The 16,874-nt window shown below is 40.4% G+C and overlaps 1 protein-coding gene across 7 annotated transcripts in view; it reads right to left on the bottom strand.

Annotated features, from left to right (window-relative positions):
- The window catches only part of SLC25A21 (solute carrier family 25 member 21), a 496,250-nt gene that overhangs the window by 179,486 nt on the left and 299,890 nt on the right, over positions 1-16,874 (bottom strand). For all 7 annotated transcript variants that reach the window (XM_084874941.1, XM_084874945.1, XM_084874940.1 and 4 more), the window contains one exon: positions 15,116-15,164. In XM_084874941.1, coding sequence (XP_084731067.1) covers positions 15,116-15,164 — 49 coding nt within the window. The remainder of the gene's footprint in view (positions 1-15,115; positions 15,165-16,874) is intronic.

A 16,874-nucleotide genomic window follows, 5' to 3' on the forward strand; every position in this document is an offset into this window, starting at 1 on the left:
CAGATTCCAGGAGAAGAGACTAGAAAATATTACTTTTGGAAGTCATGCATTATTTTTGTTTTGAAATAAAGCTGGAGCCCTGCTTGACACTACTAATGCTGTTTGTCTCTGAAAGAGAAAAAGTTTAAGGTACCTAACAAATTCTCATAAAAAATATTTCTACACCTTTTAATTCAATAGAGTTAGGACAATCACTAAGATAACAAAAAGAACTACCTTGAAGAATGCAATAGCCTCTAATGTACAAAATAAACTAGCAAACAAAATAGAAACAGATTCATAGATATAGAGAACAGACTGACAACTGTCAGAGGGGAGGGGTATTGGGGAACTGTTGAAAAAGGATGAAGGAATTGAGCAAAAACAACAACAACAACAACTCTTGCTTACCAGAGGGAAAGGAGGTGGAAGCGGGAGGTAGAATAGACTAAAGAAGGGGTAAATGGTGATGAAGGAGACTTGACTTGAGGTGGTGAACACATAATACAATGTACAGATGATGAATTATAGAATTGTACACCTGAAACCTATATAATTTTATTAACCAATGTAACCCAATAAAATCAACAAAAATTTTTAAAAGATATTTTTTACACCTTTTAATTCAATGAGAGTTAAGCCAATTACTAAGCTAACAAAAAGAACTACCTGAGGAATGCAACTGGCTCTGCCTATTCCAACTGGCGTGATTAAGTAAAAAATAAAACAAACTAGCCTCATGAGTTGTGTAGGTAAAAATAAGATACTGTGTGCACTAAAAACATACCTTAAGGAGCATCTAGGATGGCCACATGAGGCCTCTCTGTCACCAGCATCCTGCCCACCATGCTCACATTACCCAGGAGAAAGAGTGCTGCTGTTCCTGGTCTAGTGGCTGGGGTGCTCATCCATGCATTGGGCTGAAGAAAGGGGGTTGAACCTAGGCAGGGACTAGACAGAACTGAGAGAGGTCCAGTGACCCGAGGTCCAGATGACGATTTCTCCTTGTGCCACACTCTTCTAGACACTGCATACATACAGCAGTAAACTAAAGAAAGAGAGTCCTTTGCTTTTAGAATCCTTGTGGAGGCGGACAGTTAATGAGTACACAAACAAATCAACTTGAGAAGATCAGAAGACTAGAGCAAAGAAAAATAGGGTAATGAGAAAGGAACACAGGAGGCCACCTCAGATGAGATGGCCAGGAGATGGCAGCTGAGCCAGGGATGATGGCTGAGGAGTTAGTTATTCCAGGCATAAGGGATACCAAACATCCAGGTCCTGGGACAGGAGAGAGCCTGGCATGTTCAAGGAATAGGAAAACTCCTCTATTGGATGTGTGCTATGGTCATGTGACTTTTAGGCAATGAAAACATGGCTTTAGAAACATAGAATATCAAATTGGAAGAGCCTCTGAGATCACTTGGAGGTTTACCCTTAATTTCCAGGTGAGAACTAGTCCCAGAGCAGTTCACTGACCCAGGCAGCTGGGCTGGCAGTGAAATGAGGCCTCTGGTCTCCGGTCTTCACCTTCCTGCATGACCATTGCCTCCCTAAGCGGATGTGTGTTAAATCATGTTCTCCCCTGACACTGAAAGCCTGGCCACAAAGGGGTCATCTCTGTTAACTCGTCCTTTGGACATGAACACAGTCAGAATTTTAACCAGCTTCCACTTTAGAACATAAAAATAAATAAATAAATAAAATAAAAATAAAAAATAATAAAATAAATACTTTTTCCTTGTGTGCACTTGTCACTTCAGAATTAAAAAGGACACAAATACAAAGATAACAGATTCTAAAGCCTAGTATTTAGCAGCACTGAATTACACCCGATAGTGAGCAATCTACCATGATACGTTGTCTTCTCATAAAAGCGAGAAATGCATGTCCTGGATAGCATTGCATTACTCCAAACTGAGGCTTATTCAGTTTAATTTTGGATTGTTTTTGCTATAAAAGGAAAGTATGTAACCTATTAGGTACTCACAGAAGTTTCACTGGAGAAAATATTATTCAATAACCCCCAAATGGGAACATTTTCTTCTGTAGGAACTTGGCCCAGAGCATGCAGAACTGCATCTAGAGAATACACAGCTCTATTTATCATCTTGCAAACTTCTTCATTATGTCAAAACTAAATCTCAGCTGCGCCCTGACTGCAAAGCAAAAACAATAAGGCTATTTTAGCCATCTCAACAAGAATATTTTAAGAATTAATCGATTTTCCAGGAATGTTAAACAGTTTTATCAATTTTTGGTCAAGGTTCATAGTTATTATATTACATTATCAGCCTTAAATTTATATTTGTCTAAAGAAATTTATGTTTTTCTTTTTTGCTTCACAAAGAGGAAAAACAATCTTCTAGAATATCCATGATAACCAAAGTTGTAAGCTGTGCTTCAATCCCAACAATTTAGATTTCGTTAGGCTTGATTCCCATTCTATGCTGAACTCAAAGGCAGCTTTCCCGAGGGCATGACCTGAGCTCCTGAGGCTCAGGCCACAGTTAGAGCTTTCGCTTCTCAAGCTTCTTTCTCAACACTGACACGTTTTCTCACTCTACAGGAAGAGTCCAGCTAAATATCCTAAAGTGTTTCCTCTGTGACACTTGACATTTTATTTTATTTTAAAAAATATATTTTCATGATTTCAGAGAGGAAGGAAGAGGGAGAGAGAGATAGAAACATCAATGATGAGGGAGAATCATTGATCAGCTGCCTCCTGCAAAGCCCCCAACTGGAGACTCAGCCCGAAACCCAGGTAAGTGCTCCTGAACGGAACTGAACCTGGGACCCTTCAGTCTGCAGGCTGACGCTCTATCCACTGAGACAATCCAGCTAAGGCCTGACATTTTAATTTAAGGCTTATTCCAGACCTTCTTAGACCAGCACCTGTTTTTTGGTGTGTTTTTTTTAAATTAATTAATTTTTCATTGTTGACAGTATCTCAGATGCCCCCCATTCTTCCCCTTTTGTCCCCCTCCACCCGGCCCCTGCCCGCTCCTGGCTTTCCCCACACTTTTGTCTGTGTCCATGGGCTATGCCCAGATGCATATAAGTCCTTTGGTTAATCTCTTCCCAACTCCTCCCCCTCTTACCTTCTGAGATCTGTCAGTCTGTTCCATGCATCCATGACTCTAGGCCAATTTTGTTCCTCATTTTATTTTGTTCATTAGATTCCACATATGAGTGAGATCATGTGATATCTGTCTTTCTCTAACTGGCTTATTTTGCTTAGCATAATAATCTCCAGTTCCATCCATGCTGTCAAAAAGGGTAAAAGATCCTTCTTTTTTACAGATACATAGTATTTCATGGTGCAAATGTACCACAGCTTTTTTATCCACTCAACTACTGATGGGCACGGGGCTATTTCAAATATTAGCTGTAAATTGTGCCGCTAGGAACATAGGGGTGCATATATCCTTTCTGGTTGGTATTTCAGGATTCTTAGGATATACTTCCAAAAGTAGAACAGCTGGGTCAAGCGGCAGTTCCATTTTTAGTTTTTTGAGGAAGCTCCATACTGTTCTCCACAGTGGCTGCACCAGTCTGCATTCCTACCAGCAGTGCACGAGGGTTCCTTTTTCTCCACAACCTCGCCAACACTTGCTGTTTGTTGATTTGCTGATATTAGCCATTCTGACAGGTGTGAGGTGATACCTCATTGTCATTTTAATTTGCATTTCTCTGGTGATTAATGACATTGAGCATTTTCTCATATGTCTATTGGCCATGTGTATGTTCATTTTGGAAAAGTGTCTATTCCGGTCCTTCTTTCATTTTTTTAATTGGTTTTGTGTGTTTTTTAAATAGACACAGCTGAGGAACATCTCTGGATAAACATCCCTGGATAAAACAATTTTTTTTTCCACTGATGGCAGATTTCTCATAGCTTAACTAGAAACCATTCACAATAAAATAAGTCTAATAGCCAAAAATATAAACATTTTTAACTTTCACTTTGCTTATTGAATTTAGAGCTATAACTTTATCTCAAATAGCCTTTGAATATCTACTGAAAATAGACATATTAGTTCCAAATGCATCCGTCATGAATCTGTACTTAAAATAGATTATCTGAGAAAATTTTATGATTGCATAAAAATAATGAGAAAAATATCCCATTTGTTTTTAATTCAAAATGATCCCAAATCAGTTTATTTTATTCATATATTTTATAGTCATATTAAGTTTTAATAATCCAAAATTGGAATCTAAAGCCATGGCTAGGGCAAAATATCTCATTGTCGGGGAACCTGTGGTGAACATTGGCTAAATAACTAGGTGAGTGAAGTTGCTGAACATGTAAAAGCAGTTGGGATAAAACCCTAAAAGTGCCAGGGTGATGGCGCTGCGTGTGGGACACACAAGCCAGTCTCCATGCTGATGCTCATTTTAGAATTTGCTTTCCTTTGGCAAAGATAGGAAATCAACCCCCTTGGGCCATGTCTGGGTGGCTCAGTTGGTTGGAGTGTCATCCATACACCATAAGGTTATGGGTTCAATTTCCATCAAGGCACATGCCTGAGCTTCAGGTTCAATTCCCTGTTGGCCTGTGCATGTGCGGGAGACAACTGATCAATGTTTCTCACTCACATTGATGTTTCTCTTTTTCTCTCTGTCTGTCTCTCAAATCAAAAAACATATCCTCAGGTGAGGATAAGAAGAAAAAAGGAAAAGAAATCCATTTAAGAATTATTTACCTCTCAGATTTAAAAAAAAAAAAAAAAGAAGTCTGGAAAAGCCCATTGGCAGGCGTGGAGATGCACAGGTCGGAATAACAGTGTATGTTCACTATATTTTAAAAACAAAAGAACACAGACGTTTTTCATGCTCTGAGCTGGGACCGTCTGTGCAGTGAAGCAGAAGGAAGAGAGAGGTATCAAAACAGAAAGTACCTCACGTTATTAGCTCAGGGAGAGTCTTCTCAGCTTATTTAATTAGTTGAGGAGCAATAGCTACACAAACTATTTACTTTAAAAAATTAGACAAAAACACAATTTAAGCAGAGATTAAACGCTTTACAAAGGTTCCACAACGTGAATCACAAAAATAGCACGCTCCTCCAGGGAGTGATTTTAAAAAGAATTCCATATACAAAAAGAAATTAAAAAAATAAAAAAGAGAAACAACAGGTCAAGATTACAAAGTGAGTTATGGTTGATTTAACATAATAGAATAATAGTTATTTTATGTCGGGGAAGCTGACTGGATTGTTTTTAAAGAAAGGATTTTCTCCTTATTAATAAATCTGAAAAATAATTTTAGCCTATGAAAGCAAGATTATTCTGCTTAAGGTCTTTGGGACCCTCCCCTGCCCCCCACTGTACTGCCTCAGAGCAACAGCCCCTCAGGTGCCCTCATTCTCTCTCCTCTCCTCGTCACTGCTGGGCCATGGAAAAGTGATTAGAACTGCTCAGTAGCAGCACAAGCCGGCATGTGTGGGGCACTCCCTATGGATATGGAAACAATTGCAATTATGTTTGGTCGGAAGGACCACCGAATGGGAGGGAGCAGCCAGGCTTTAGAGTGTGGGCCCTTCTGAGTTTTCCGTAATTCTGATCCAACCCGTGACATCCCAAAGAGAGGCAGGACACTGTCCGAGTAAAACTCCCAGAAGAAATATTAGTGAAATCTCTTCATGGGCTGTGGTCTGCATCCCCAGACCCTCTGCCTGTCTCCAGAAAGAGACACCTTTCCGGAATGGAGACACGCAGCCTTCTGGACAGGGCACAAAGCAGGATCGCTTTCTCTGGTTTAGGGTCACGCGGAGGTTATATTAGTCTTCTGAATGAAGTCACTATACAAATGTGGGACCCCTTAGAGTTTGCCATGAACTCATTAGCCAGGATAAATTTAATTTGTAATAAAGCACTTAGGCAGGAACAAAAGTCATTTGAAAGCACATGTTTATTCACTTAGCACATATTCACTGCAGCCCTACAATGTGTCAAGCAGAACATAGTTCATTATCACCTCTATCCTCTCCAAATAAGTTATCCATCCTGTGTACCATTTTTATTCAATTATGTTAATAAATAAAATCTTTAATGGAAAGGGAGGCATAGGCAATGCAGAGCTGCAGTGTGCCCAGCACCCAGCACTTCCTTGCTTTGGTTCAGTATCTACAAAGACATTTTAAATTCAACCCTAAAAGAGTTATGAAACCACAAAAGCAAAGTTGAAGTTACATACACATGTATTAGGGGATACAGTAAGCATTTCATACCATTATACGTTGCCGCTGGTTAAATTAGCTACATACACAGTCCCAGTAAAAATATACTTATAGGAATGCTATTTTGCTCCTTGCTTGTTTTACTTTAGACACATTCTCTCCGTAGTTAGAAACAAGCGGACAGTGGTCTAGCCCTGAATTTCTATGCACAGTGAGAAATCAGGTAGAACCATGGTGTAGCCATGAATGTGATTTTAATGTTTTATATTATGGACAAATCATTGATATTTGGAAATAACCCTCTCAGCTGCCCTGTTAATATTTTTTTTAATTCTATTGCCTCTACTGCCTTCACTCTATACTCCAACTAAGCCTTTCCCAATGTTTTCTCCCCATTTTCAAAGGATTCCTTTCCTTTAAAAAAAAAAAAAAAGAGGGTCTATTGGGGAAAAGCATTCTTCATTCCTTGGTTTCCATCCTGCTGTTCTGCTAGCCCCAATGGTTGTTCAACGCCCCCGTCCGACCTCCAGATGAAGTGTTCAGTTTCAAGACCACAGTCCCCCCTTCCCCACCCCCCTCTTCCCTCACGGAGGCTGTAGATGTTCCCAGTCCTTAGCTCTTCGCTCTCTCTCTGCTGGGCTCCCCACAAAGCAGCCGTTCACCACAGTCCATCCTCAATTTCTCTTTTATTAATGTTTGTGGTGGGCTTATGCCTCTAAATCATTTTTTTACCCATTAAAGCCATTTAACTTCTCTCCATAGCAAGTGATACTCACTCTTCTCCCATCTTCTGGCACTGATTTTTGTCTCTGAATCTCCACTCAGGAGGATGAAAATATGTGTGTTTTTTTTCTGGCTGTAGATAATATATTCCCATATTGTTCCCTCAAACCAAAGAATGAACTCTTCAAGGAAACTTCTGTCCTTCCACCTCCATTCACTATTAACAAAGCAGTTTACATAAATGAACCAATGAGAACCACAGGTTAATGAGAGGTGTCACACACACACACACACACACACACACACACACACACACACACGAGAAATTATTTACGTGAAGACCTTTTACTGAACTGCCTATAGGGTATTCAGTTCTGGTTTCCAAAGGCTGACCAGTGATCAGTCTGGGCTCGCTGCTTAAGATTCACCCAGGAGGGTGTTAGACATAAATACTGGTAGGCCCAACCCCTAAGTTTCATAGTCAGTGGGGTTTGGGGGCCTGGGGTAGAGAGTGTAATTCAATCTCACAGATCGAGTAGAAGCCCCATAAGCACATATGTAACAACACAGCGGTGCCAAGTTTTTTAACCCATGTGAGTCTTTAGAATTCACACAGTGATTAATATGTTCTGAGAGAAGTATGATAGGACTTTTCAGTGCAAGGTAAGTCCTGATGGGAGGAAGGACGAAAGCCGAGGTGTGTGCTGGCCTGTCCACTCACTAGCAGCCTCTGACTACATGTCGACGAGGGGAGGTGAAGTGCCCCTCCCCTCTCCCCTTCCCCGCACCCACCGGAACACATGCCTTGCAGCTCTTCAACAGCACGTGCTTCTAAAGGATCAGTCCTTGCAGGATCAGTAATTAATTTAGTTTGCACCTGATTTATGCTCCTTTCAAAAATGAAATGACACAAATTATGAAAATGGCGGACTACCTCAGTAATTCTCTCTTCCTAAAACACAAAAAACCATTTCCCTTCCTGAAAACAAAAGTGTGAAAGGGATCTAAGGTAAAACCTTCTTAGACTGTGACTTTGATAAATCTTTGGAGCTTTGAAAACCATTTTCTGCCCACAGGCACAAACGTTCAAATGCATCTGTAGTAAAATTCCATCCCACATTGGACCTTGCTTATTTAAAACTAGGGGCACAGTGCAGAAATCAGGCCCGCTCCCTGATGGAGAGTCTGGCTTCCCTTTGTGGGAGGCAACCGGGCTGATCAGGGGAAGGCACCAGCCCCATCACCCCACTGTTGCAGCCACTGCCAGTCACCACAGCCACCAAGGTGTTTTCATCAACACGGACTCCAGTCCTTTCATTAAAAAAAAGAAAAGAAAAAAAGAAAGAAAGACAACTTTCTTTAGGCATTTTCAAGATGTCTTTCATAAGATACACATTTATTTATTTTATTTATTTATTTTTTATCATCACATGAAGATATGTTTCCACTGACTTTTAGAGAATGTGGAAGAGAAAGGGAAAGAGAGAGAAACATCAAAGTGAGAGGAACACTTTGATTGGTTGCTTCTTACATGAGCCCTGATCTGGACCCCGGCAGGGGAGGAGCCTGCAACCTAGGTACATGCCCTTGATCAGAATCGAACCCAGACCCTGTGGTCAGCAGGCCGAGGCATTATCTACTGAGTCAAACCAGCTAGGATTGGATATGACATTTCTTAGCCCTCCAGCAGTGGACCTTCGTTTTTTTCTCATAAGTGTGGTGGGAAAACCCTAGATCACCTTTTTGGATTCTTATTACCCAAGTTACTAAGAATATTACCAGTGGCATACAGGAAGCTTAGCCAATGTGCAGTCAGAAAAGGTGTTTCCTCCAAAACCTGTTTGGCTCAGTGGATAGAGCGTCAGCCTGGGGACTGAAAGGTCCCAGGTTCGATTCTAGTCAAGGTTAACATACCTTGGTTGCAGGCACATCTCCAGTAGGGGGCGTGCAGGAGGCTGCTGATTGATGTTTTTCTCTCATAATGTTTCTAACTCTCTAACTCTCTCCCTTCCTTTCTGTGAAAAAATAAATAAGGTATATTTTAACAAAAAAAGAAAAGGTGTTTCCTTTATAGTTCACACCAATCATGGGCTGGGCGAAGCTTTAGGCCCGGGCAGGGGACCCGCAGCTCCCTGCAATCCACTGAAGGCTCTGCTCCTGCCCACCCAAGGCTGACAGCCTCTGGTGAAAGCTGTTGGCCTTGGGTGGGAGGGGATCCCCAGCTCCCTGTGATCCATCGCAGGTTCCGCTCCTGTCCCCTCGGCTCTGATAGCAGGCTTGGGCCTGCCCAGGAGCCCCCTGGCTCAGGCCCTTCCCAGGCTGCTCTGGGACCACACGGCCTTACCTCACAGCGACCTGGGTGCCAGGATGTTCCTGGGACACAGGCGTTGGGAGCCTGTGTATGTGAATTAAGACCAATTTTTTTGGGTTAATTTGCAAACTCACTCTGATCGGCTATGGGTGTAGTGAGGGTATGATCAATTTACATGTTTTGTCTATTTTTAGGTAAGATTAGCAACCCCATTCCAAACATGTAGAGGGCCGCCTGGGAAGGCACATGGACATCCTTTAAATTGTCAGCTGAGCCCCAGGCACTGGCAGAGTCCGTGTCTCAGTTACAGCCCCCCCAAGAGGGCTGGGGGTGTTATTCAGTTTCTGACTTACCTTTGTCCAGGTGTCAGCAGGGGTGGGCCTAGATATGTAAATCCAGTAATGCTAAAGCCTAATTAAGAATGCATATAAGCTCCTTTGACCCTATAAAATAAACCTGCTGCGTGGCTCAGGGCTTGCTGCCTCTCAATCAGAGAGGATGGTGCCCACTTAGCTCCCAACTTGATGAATCTATTTCTGCCTCTTGGTCTCTTTATTTCTTTAATTTCTTAATCCCCAGCTCCTCCACTCAGGAACCTGACTGTTTCCTTTTCCGTGATGGAGATGGACACGGAAAACAGAGAAACAGGTTCCCCGCCCCCCCCCCTCCCCCGCACAAACAAGAGTATTCTTACAAAGAAACCAAGTGTCCTTCCCTTTAAAGAACTCCCTTCCCATGGCTCTGCAGGCCAGTGCTGCCCAATCCATTCACCACTAGCTACACGTGGCTGTTGAGCTTTTGGAAATGTGACTGAGCAGTCAGGATTGAGATGTGCTTTAAGTGTAAAATATGCACCAGATTTCTAGGGTTGGTCTGATAAAGAATACAAGTTATCTCATTGATAATTTTTATATTGGTTACCATGTTGCTATGACAATGTTTTGGGTAATGAGGTTAAATAAGATAGATCGTTAAAATTAATTTTACCTGTTTCCTTTTACTTTTTAAAATGTGGCACTTAAAAAAACTTAACATTATAGAGGTGTCATTCATTTTATTTCACTTAGCCGGTGTGGTCCCATATGAAGGTCCATCTTAAAGCTTGTCACATGTTCCCTCAGCAGCTCCAATCCCTGCTGCCAGCGCAGTCCACCCACCTCTTATCTTGGCAGCCCCAGTGGAAACCCTCCCCCTCACTCTTTCCCACTCAGTCCCTGAAATCCACCACGGCTTGAGATGCTTTTGCCCTCCATTCTATCAGTGAATTTCTCCCTTTCTATGTCAATGGATTCTTACTTCTCACCTCTTCTATGAAACCTCACTTTTTTTTTTTTTTTTTTTTTTTTAATGAAAACAGCAAAGCTGATTATTCTTCACTTTCTAGACATTCCAGTTTGGCCATAAAATTCATAGGACGATACTTCTGACTGTTATCAAATACTCATTTATTCAACAGCATTCCCGGGGCACCTCCAGGAGGCCAGGCACTGTGCCAGCCACGGGGGTTACCTAATAAGGTCAGCATGTCGCCCTAAAATAAAGCATGGGGTGACGTCAACAGGAACACATAGACTGAACCAACGCTGTCTTGCCCTCAGACCCAGAAGGACTCTCTACTTGCAAACACCCTTCTCAGGAAGGAATTAAATGAAGCGCTCACATAACACAAGTCTTCCAGCTTAGAAACTTGAAACTGAATGACCCAATATTAAGCATTTCCCCTCTCCCACACTTTATATTCTCTCTTGTGTTTCCCTGACTACCTTATAAACTCCGTTTGTCTTCCTTTTCCTTTGCTGAAACAGTATTAAACATGATATATATATATATAACATATATACATTTATTTATTTGTTTATTATTTCTCACAAAAACGTAGATACCATTGTTGTTCTCATTTAAAGATGAGGAAACTAAGGCACAGGGAAGTTAAGTAACTTCCTGAGGTTATAGATAAATAATGAAGCAAGATTTGAACCCAGGCAGCCTAACTCTAACATTTTCTGGTTGGATGGATTCCTTCTAGAATACATAACTATAAGCTTATCCTCAGGAGAGATCACAAAGAACACCAAGGACCCTGTAAGCTACTGGTGCCAAGGGAGAGAAGCTCACCTAAAATGAAGCTTGCAGAGGAAAAGAAAAGCTGAGAGGAGAGGGGGAGGGAGGAAGGGAGCAAGAGTGAGCAGCTGAGAGAATGAGAGGCGATATGAGATATTACTGATTATTTTGTTTAAATTTTTGAAGAATACAAAGCCAGAAGCTACCTTTGGTCTTCCCAGTTATACATGTAAATAGGGTCTTTTGTCATTTGTAGCTGTTGGTTCTTAACCAGAGGGTTGTGGACCCTGAGAAAGAAGATACCTACTAAAAAGCGCTTCTGGTGGCTAACTGGACTCAAAAAAGAGTAAAACAAAACAGAGCCTAGCAGCCATTTCTGCACAGGGGCCTCTCCTGCACTCTGCATGTCAGGGAGAAGCCTGCACTGATCTGCCTGCCTCTTCTCTGAGCTGCCTGCCTGCACTGTTTCTGCCACCTGAGCCAGGCCTTAAAAATGAGTTCCTGGAGTCCTATTTTAACAAATAAGACTGAGGTTTTCCTCCTAAAACAGCTACATCCCCATCAACATCTTTACTCACCAGAGTGGCTCCATTCTGACCACTCAGGACAGGGCTTGTTAGGCCAATCAAACAGTGAGGATTTGGAGTCTTCATTTGCATGAGGATGGACCAATCAAGGATCAGGGGTGGGGACTTCTCTCAATATAAGCCAGCTCCCCTCTGTCACTGAAAGTGCACTTTCCCTTTCCACCAAAGACTCAGTTTCCCTAACTGACCTGAAACTCCAGAGCAGAGTGAACTGGCACAGAACTGAGCAGGCCAGTGAGGCCTAGCCACAGAGGGGCTTGGCCCCAGGGCTGCCTCACAGCCGGGCAGTGCTCACAGCTGTGTTGTATCACCCCAAACTGGGGATTCCAGTTGGCATGGAATTGGCACCAATGACCATCAGTTGACAGGGTCCTCCCACAATTGTACACAAAGTTCTAGTATATGAACAGGGCTATAAAACAGTGTATATGTGTGTCTCTGGGGAGAACCTCAGAGGAGACTGAGTCTACCTAACTGCCATGTGTACAGCATTGTAGTCAAATCTCCTCTGCTAAAATCTGGAGGGGACACTTAGAACAAGGCAACTTTCATATGGCTAGCCGATGCTTACATTAGGTCTATTCCAGGAGCTACACTTACACGGAGCAGGAAAGCTATTTCCTACAGAAAGCCAAGTGCCACATTGCCTAAAATCTCTCCATAAAAGATTTATTGATTACAACATCTAACTATCTCTTAAAATGCTAAGCAAGTTCCTGTTAAGCATGATGAATTGAAAATGCATGCTTGCAATCTAAATGAATGAAAAGGAAAATGTGACACACACATACACACATATATGTATAATGGAATATCATTAATCCATAAAAAACAAGGAAATCTTGCCATTTGTGACAACATGGAAGATGAATGGGCCTTGAGGGCATTATGCCTAGTGAAATAAGTCAGACAAAGACAGGAGAAATGGCGAAGATATTAAGAAAATACACACACACAAACCCCACAAGCTCATAGAAACAGACGAAAATACGGTGGTTATCAGAGGGCAGGGTGGTCAAAGAGAGTAAAGGGGAATAAATAAAAAGGAGACTTGACTTGGGGAGGTAAACACACAATACAATAGTGTGGAGGCTGTATTAGAGAATTGTCCACCTGTGATCTATATAATTGTATTAACCAGTAATACCCCAATAATCTCAATAAAGATTTTTTTAAAAACAAGCACCATGTGATCTCGCTTCTAAGTGGGCTCAAAAACACAAACAAACAAACACCTAAGCTCATAGGCAAAGAGAATAGACTGATGGTTACCAGAGCCTGTGGGTGGGGGATGGCCAAATGGGTGAAGGTGGTCAAGAAAAACACATTTTCAGTTATAAAATAAATAAGTTCTGGGGATATATGGAGCATGGTAACTATAGTTAATAATACTATACTGTATATTTGAAAGATGCTAAGAGAGTAGATCTTAAAAGTTCTCATCACATACTAAAAAAATTGTAACTATGTGTGGTGATGGATGTTAACTAAACTTACTGTGATATTTCACAATGTATACACGTATGGAATTACTAACTTGTACACTTGAAACTGATATAACACTACATGTCAATCATATCTGAATTTTAAAAAAGCATGATTACGTCAGCTTTTTCTCCAAAGCTCACTAAAATGATAGGATGTCAGCCCTGGTTCTGTTTGTCTTCAGGCCCATTTCTCACTCCTCTCTTGTTTTGCTCTGCTCTATTATGCAGAGGGACTGCCCTCTGTGAGGCTGGTTTCCCAGGCTTCCATGTGTTCAGACACAGAAGCACTGATAGGAGGTTACAGAGTGTGGAATAGAAGAAACCAGAGTATTTCTCATCCTCCTTGTCTGCCCCAGGCAGTGAATTTTAGGCAGTGGCTGGTGCTCCTCTGAGCCTCCAGCTATGAGTAGACCAAATTTGCTATGGTTCTAGCTTCTACCAGCCTCTGGTTACACCACTACTTCCCTTTATTCCTCCAGCCTGGGTTAACAGAATTAATCATTTACAAAGGAAAAAAATAACGGGGGAAAATCTCTGTGAAGAAAGAATTTGAAAATACATTTTTTAGAATCTGTTATCTTTCATTTAGCAAATAAATAGGATCTCAAAAGACAATACTAGACTTCAAGAAATAAAGACGTTTATTTTGAGATATTGTGGAAAATGAGCTATTTCTATACTCAGATTGATTAAGTAAACCACCCTTCAAGTAAACATATCTCAGAAGAGGCAAAGCAGCTTATAAAAAACCTGTAAAGCAAGTGAGGTCTGGCCTGATGTATACTATGCCCCACTTGGATAATCCTTGAAATAATTTGGAACCCAGTGCTCTTGGATGTCATTTAGGAAAGTGACCTGCTCAAATAACCAATGCTACATGGTTTCAGATATTATCTCTTGTAGTTTATAATTTATCTTATTTAGAAATGTAGTTATCTCTTATATAATATATATAATATTGAAAATATTTTAGCATTATTTACTCTGTTCTGTCTACTCCTTATCACCTGTGTGTTAATGCCCAGTGATAAATGCTACCACTCTTGCATATTCTATTTCTATTGCAAAATCAGTTGCATATATTTTGGGCTTTCAGTTTACTATATAATTGTGGGTTTTTATTCAATATAATTTTTATTATTATGCAGGTCAAATACCATACAATATCAGTTCCCTCTTCCTTTAGTGCACCTGGAAGGATTGTATTTTTAAAATGCTTTCTATCATATTAAAACCCATAAAATTTTCTCCTCTTGGTAAGTAGATTTAATATACTGCTTTTATTTGTATATACCTTTAAGAGCAAATGCGTTTTCCTGGAAACATGGCACTTTGCATTGGGAAACAGTTATAGGAATAAATTCTTTAAGCACCATTTAAAAAGTTTAGTTGAAATTTTGGAGTCTTACACCAAAATGCTGACTATTAAATAATAATCTGTTATATACAATGCCAAATGAAAGTCTGCTATAATAATTCACTAAAGTTCAGTTTTTACATCATTTTGATATATTTACCTCAAACAGTTTAGCCACAAATCATGCCTTATGGTTGTCATGTGAAGGCAGTAAAATATTATATACCTTCAGATGACCTCAATCCAGAAATGCTTTTCACTGTTCACATTTTATCCGTCAAATAGTATTTTCTTTAAGAAGTAAATACAAATGCCATTATTGGGAGAAGCTACCGGCCTGGGACAAGTTCTAGCATTTAGTGTTCTGACAGACCTTAATTTGGATATCAGCCAAAGTCAATAAAACTTGTTCATGCAGAACCTTACCTGGTTTTCACCACATCGAGGGGGTGCATCAGGCAAATTTCTACAAGACCTGAAAGATGATAAAGAAAAGTCCAATAAACACTTATGTAAACACTGGTTCTTATTTCCTTGACCTTATTGATTTCTCAAGTTTGAAGATTTGAATAAGAAACTTGGGACATGGGACATGACAGCTAAAAGTTATAGGTTAGTGGCAAAAGACAAAAATATAATATGATTTTGTTACAGTGGAAGCAAGATATGCGAGTACTTATTAGTGCCCTGGCAAAAGCAGAGGCTGTAGGTAAAAGAAAATGAAAAGAAATTAGATGTCCTAAATTCCAATCAACTAGGTAGGAACTACTGTATCTCAGTCCAATCCAATAAACAGATATATGAGGGAAAAAGGGAGGAAAGAGAAAAAGGAGAAAAGAAGGGAAAGAAGGTCTTTTAGCAACCCTTACATCACCTACTAACATGGCAAATCATGAGCCTCAGTTTCAGGATTCATGAAATAAAGATTAATAGCTTAACAGAGAATTTGTGTTAAGTGTTTATTATATGCCAGGCATTGTTCAAAGCAGAACTTGGTTTATTTCATTTAATCCCCACAGGAGCTCTTTGTGATAGAAAGTAATCTTATCTAATTTTACAGTAGAGATAATTGAGTCACATTAGATTAAATAACTTGTCTAAAATCTCATAGCTAGGAAGTAGTCTTAATCCAACAGAACCCATGATCTTAACCATTGTACAGTGAGGAAGAATTTATAGATTCTTACATATTCATTATAAAGCCCCCTTCTTATTGTCTGAGCAGACAAGAGTAATATTAATAATCACAACAGTTACCTTACCTGCTGTCCCTACACAGGTTGGTTGGTCATTTTTGTTAAAGCTTTCTATTGATTAGAGAGAGAAAAGAGAGAGAGAGAGAGAGAGAGAGAGAGAGAGAGAGAGAGAGAGAGAGAGAGAGAGAAGAGAGAGAAATATCGATTGGCTGCCTTCTGCAGCCCCCTATTGAGGATTGAGGATTGAGTCCTTAACCTGAGCATGCGCTCTGACCAGGAATGGAATCTTTGACCTCTTTGAGCTCAACCAAATAAGCCACACTGGCCAGGGTCACATTATGGTCATTTAACATACATTATCCCCCCATTTAACATAATTATTGAGCAAGAACAATTTTATATCATATTTACTTAAAGATAAGCAAACTAAAGTAGATAATGTTAATTGATTTGCCTTAAAACTACCCAACAGTATTATAGGTCTTTTATTAAAAGCAGAGCACTTACCTCTCCTTTATTTTCAAACTAATTTAATTTGAGCTTATTTGTAATTTAGTTCTTCTTCTCCATCATATTTATAGACAGAAATATCTTTTATTCCCTTACTGGTCAGGTTCAAGAAGCTCAAGTACTTGTACTTTCCCAAAGGCTGGCTTTGCTTCCAAAGAACTTTAGAAAGTTCTCCCTGCCGTAGTTTATAAGTCATATGTACTGATCCAAAACAACTGTTTTATTTTGGCTAAAAAAAATAGGACTCGATATTGATTTCATTCCAGCAAGGAATGCTCCATAGTCATTGGTAACCAAGTCACTGACCCAATCAGAGTCATTGCCTGGAGATTAGAGAAAGGAGCAGAGAACAAGGGCAACAGAATTACTGGGTATACTAACAAGCCTCTGAGACACTGTTTCTGCTTATGAATAAGCTTATTATTCAAGAGTGCAGGGGTGGGTCTCTTCCTTGCAAACAGTAAGGTCTCAATACACTT

This window comes from Pipistrellus hanaki, assembly GCF_964339955.1.
Source record: "Pipistrellus hanaki genome assembly, chromosome: 1".
Classification (NCBI taxonomy): domain Eukaryota; kingdom Metazoa; phylum Chordata; class Mammalia; order Chiroptera; family Vespertilionidae; genus Pipistrellus; species Pipistrellus hanaki.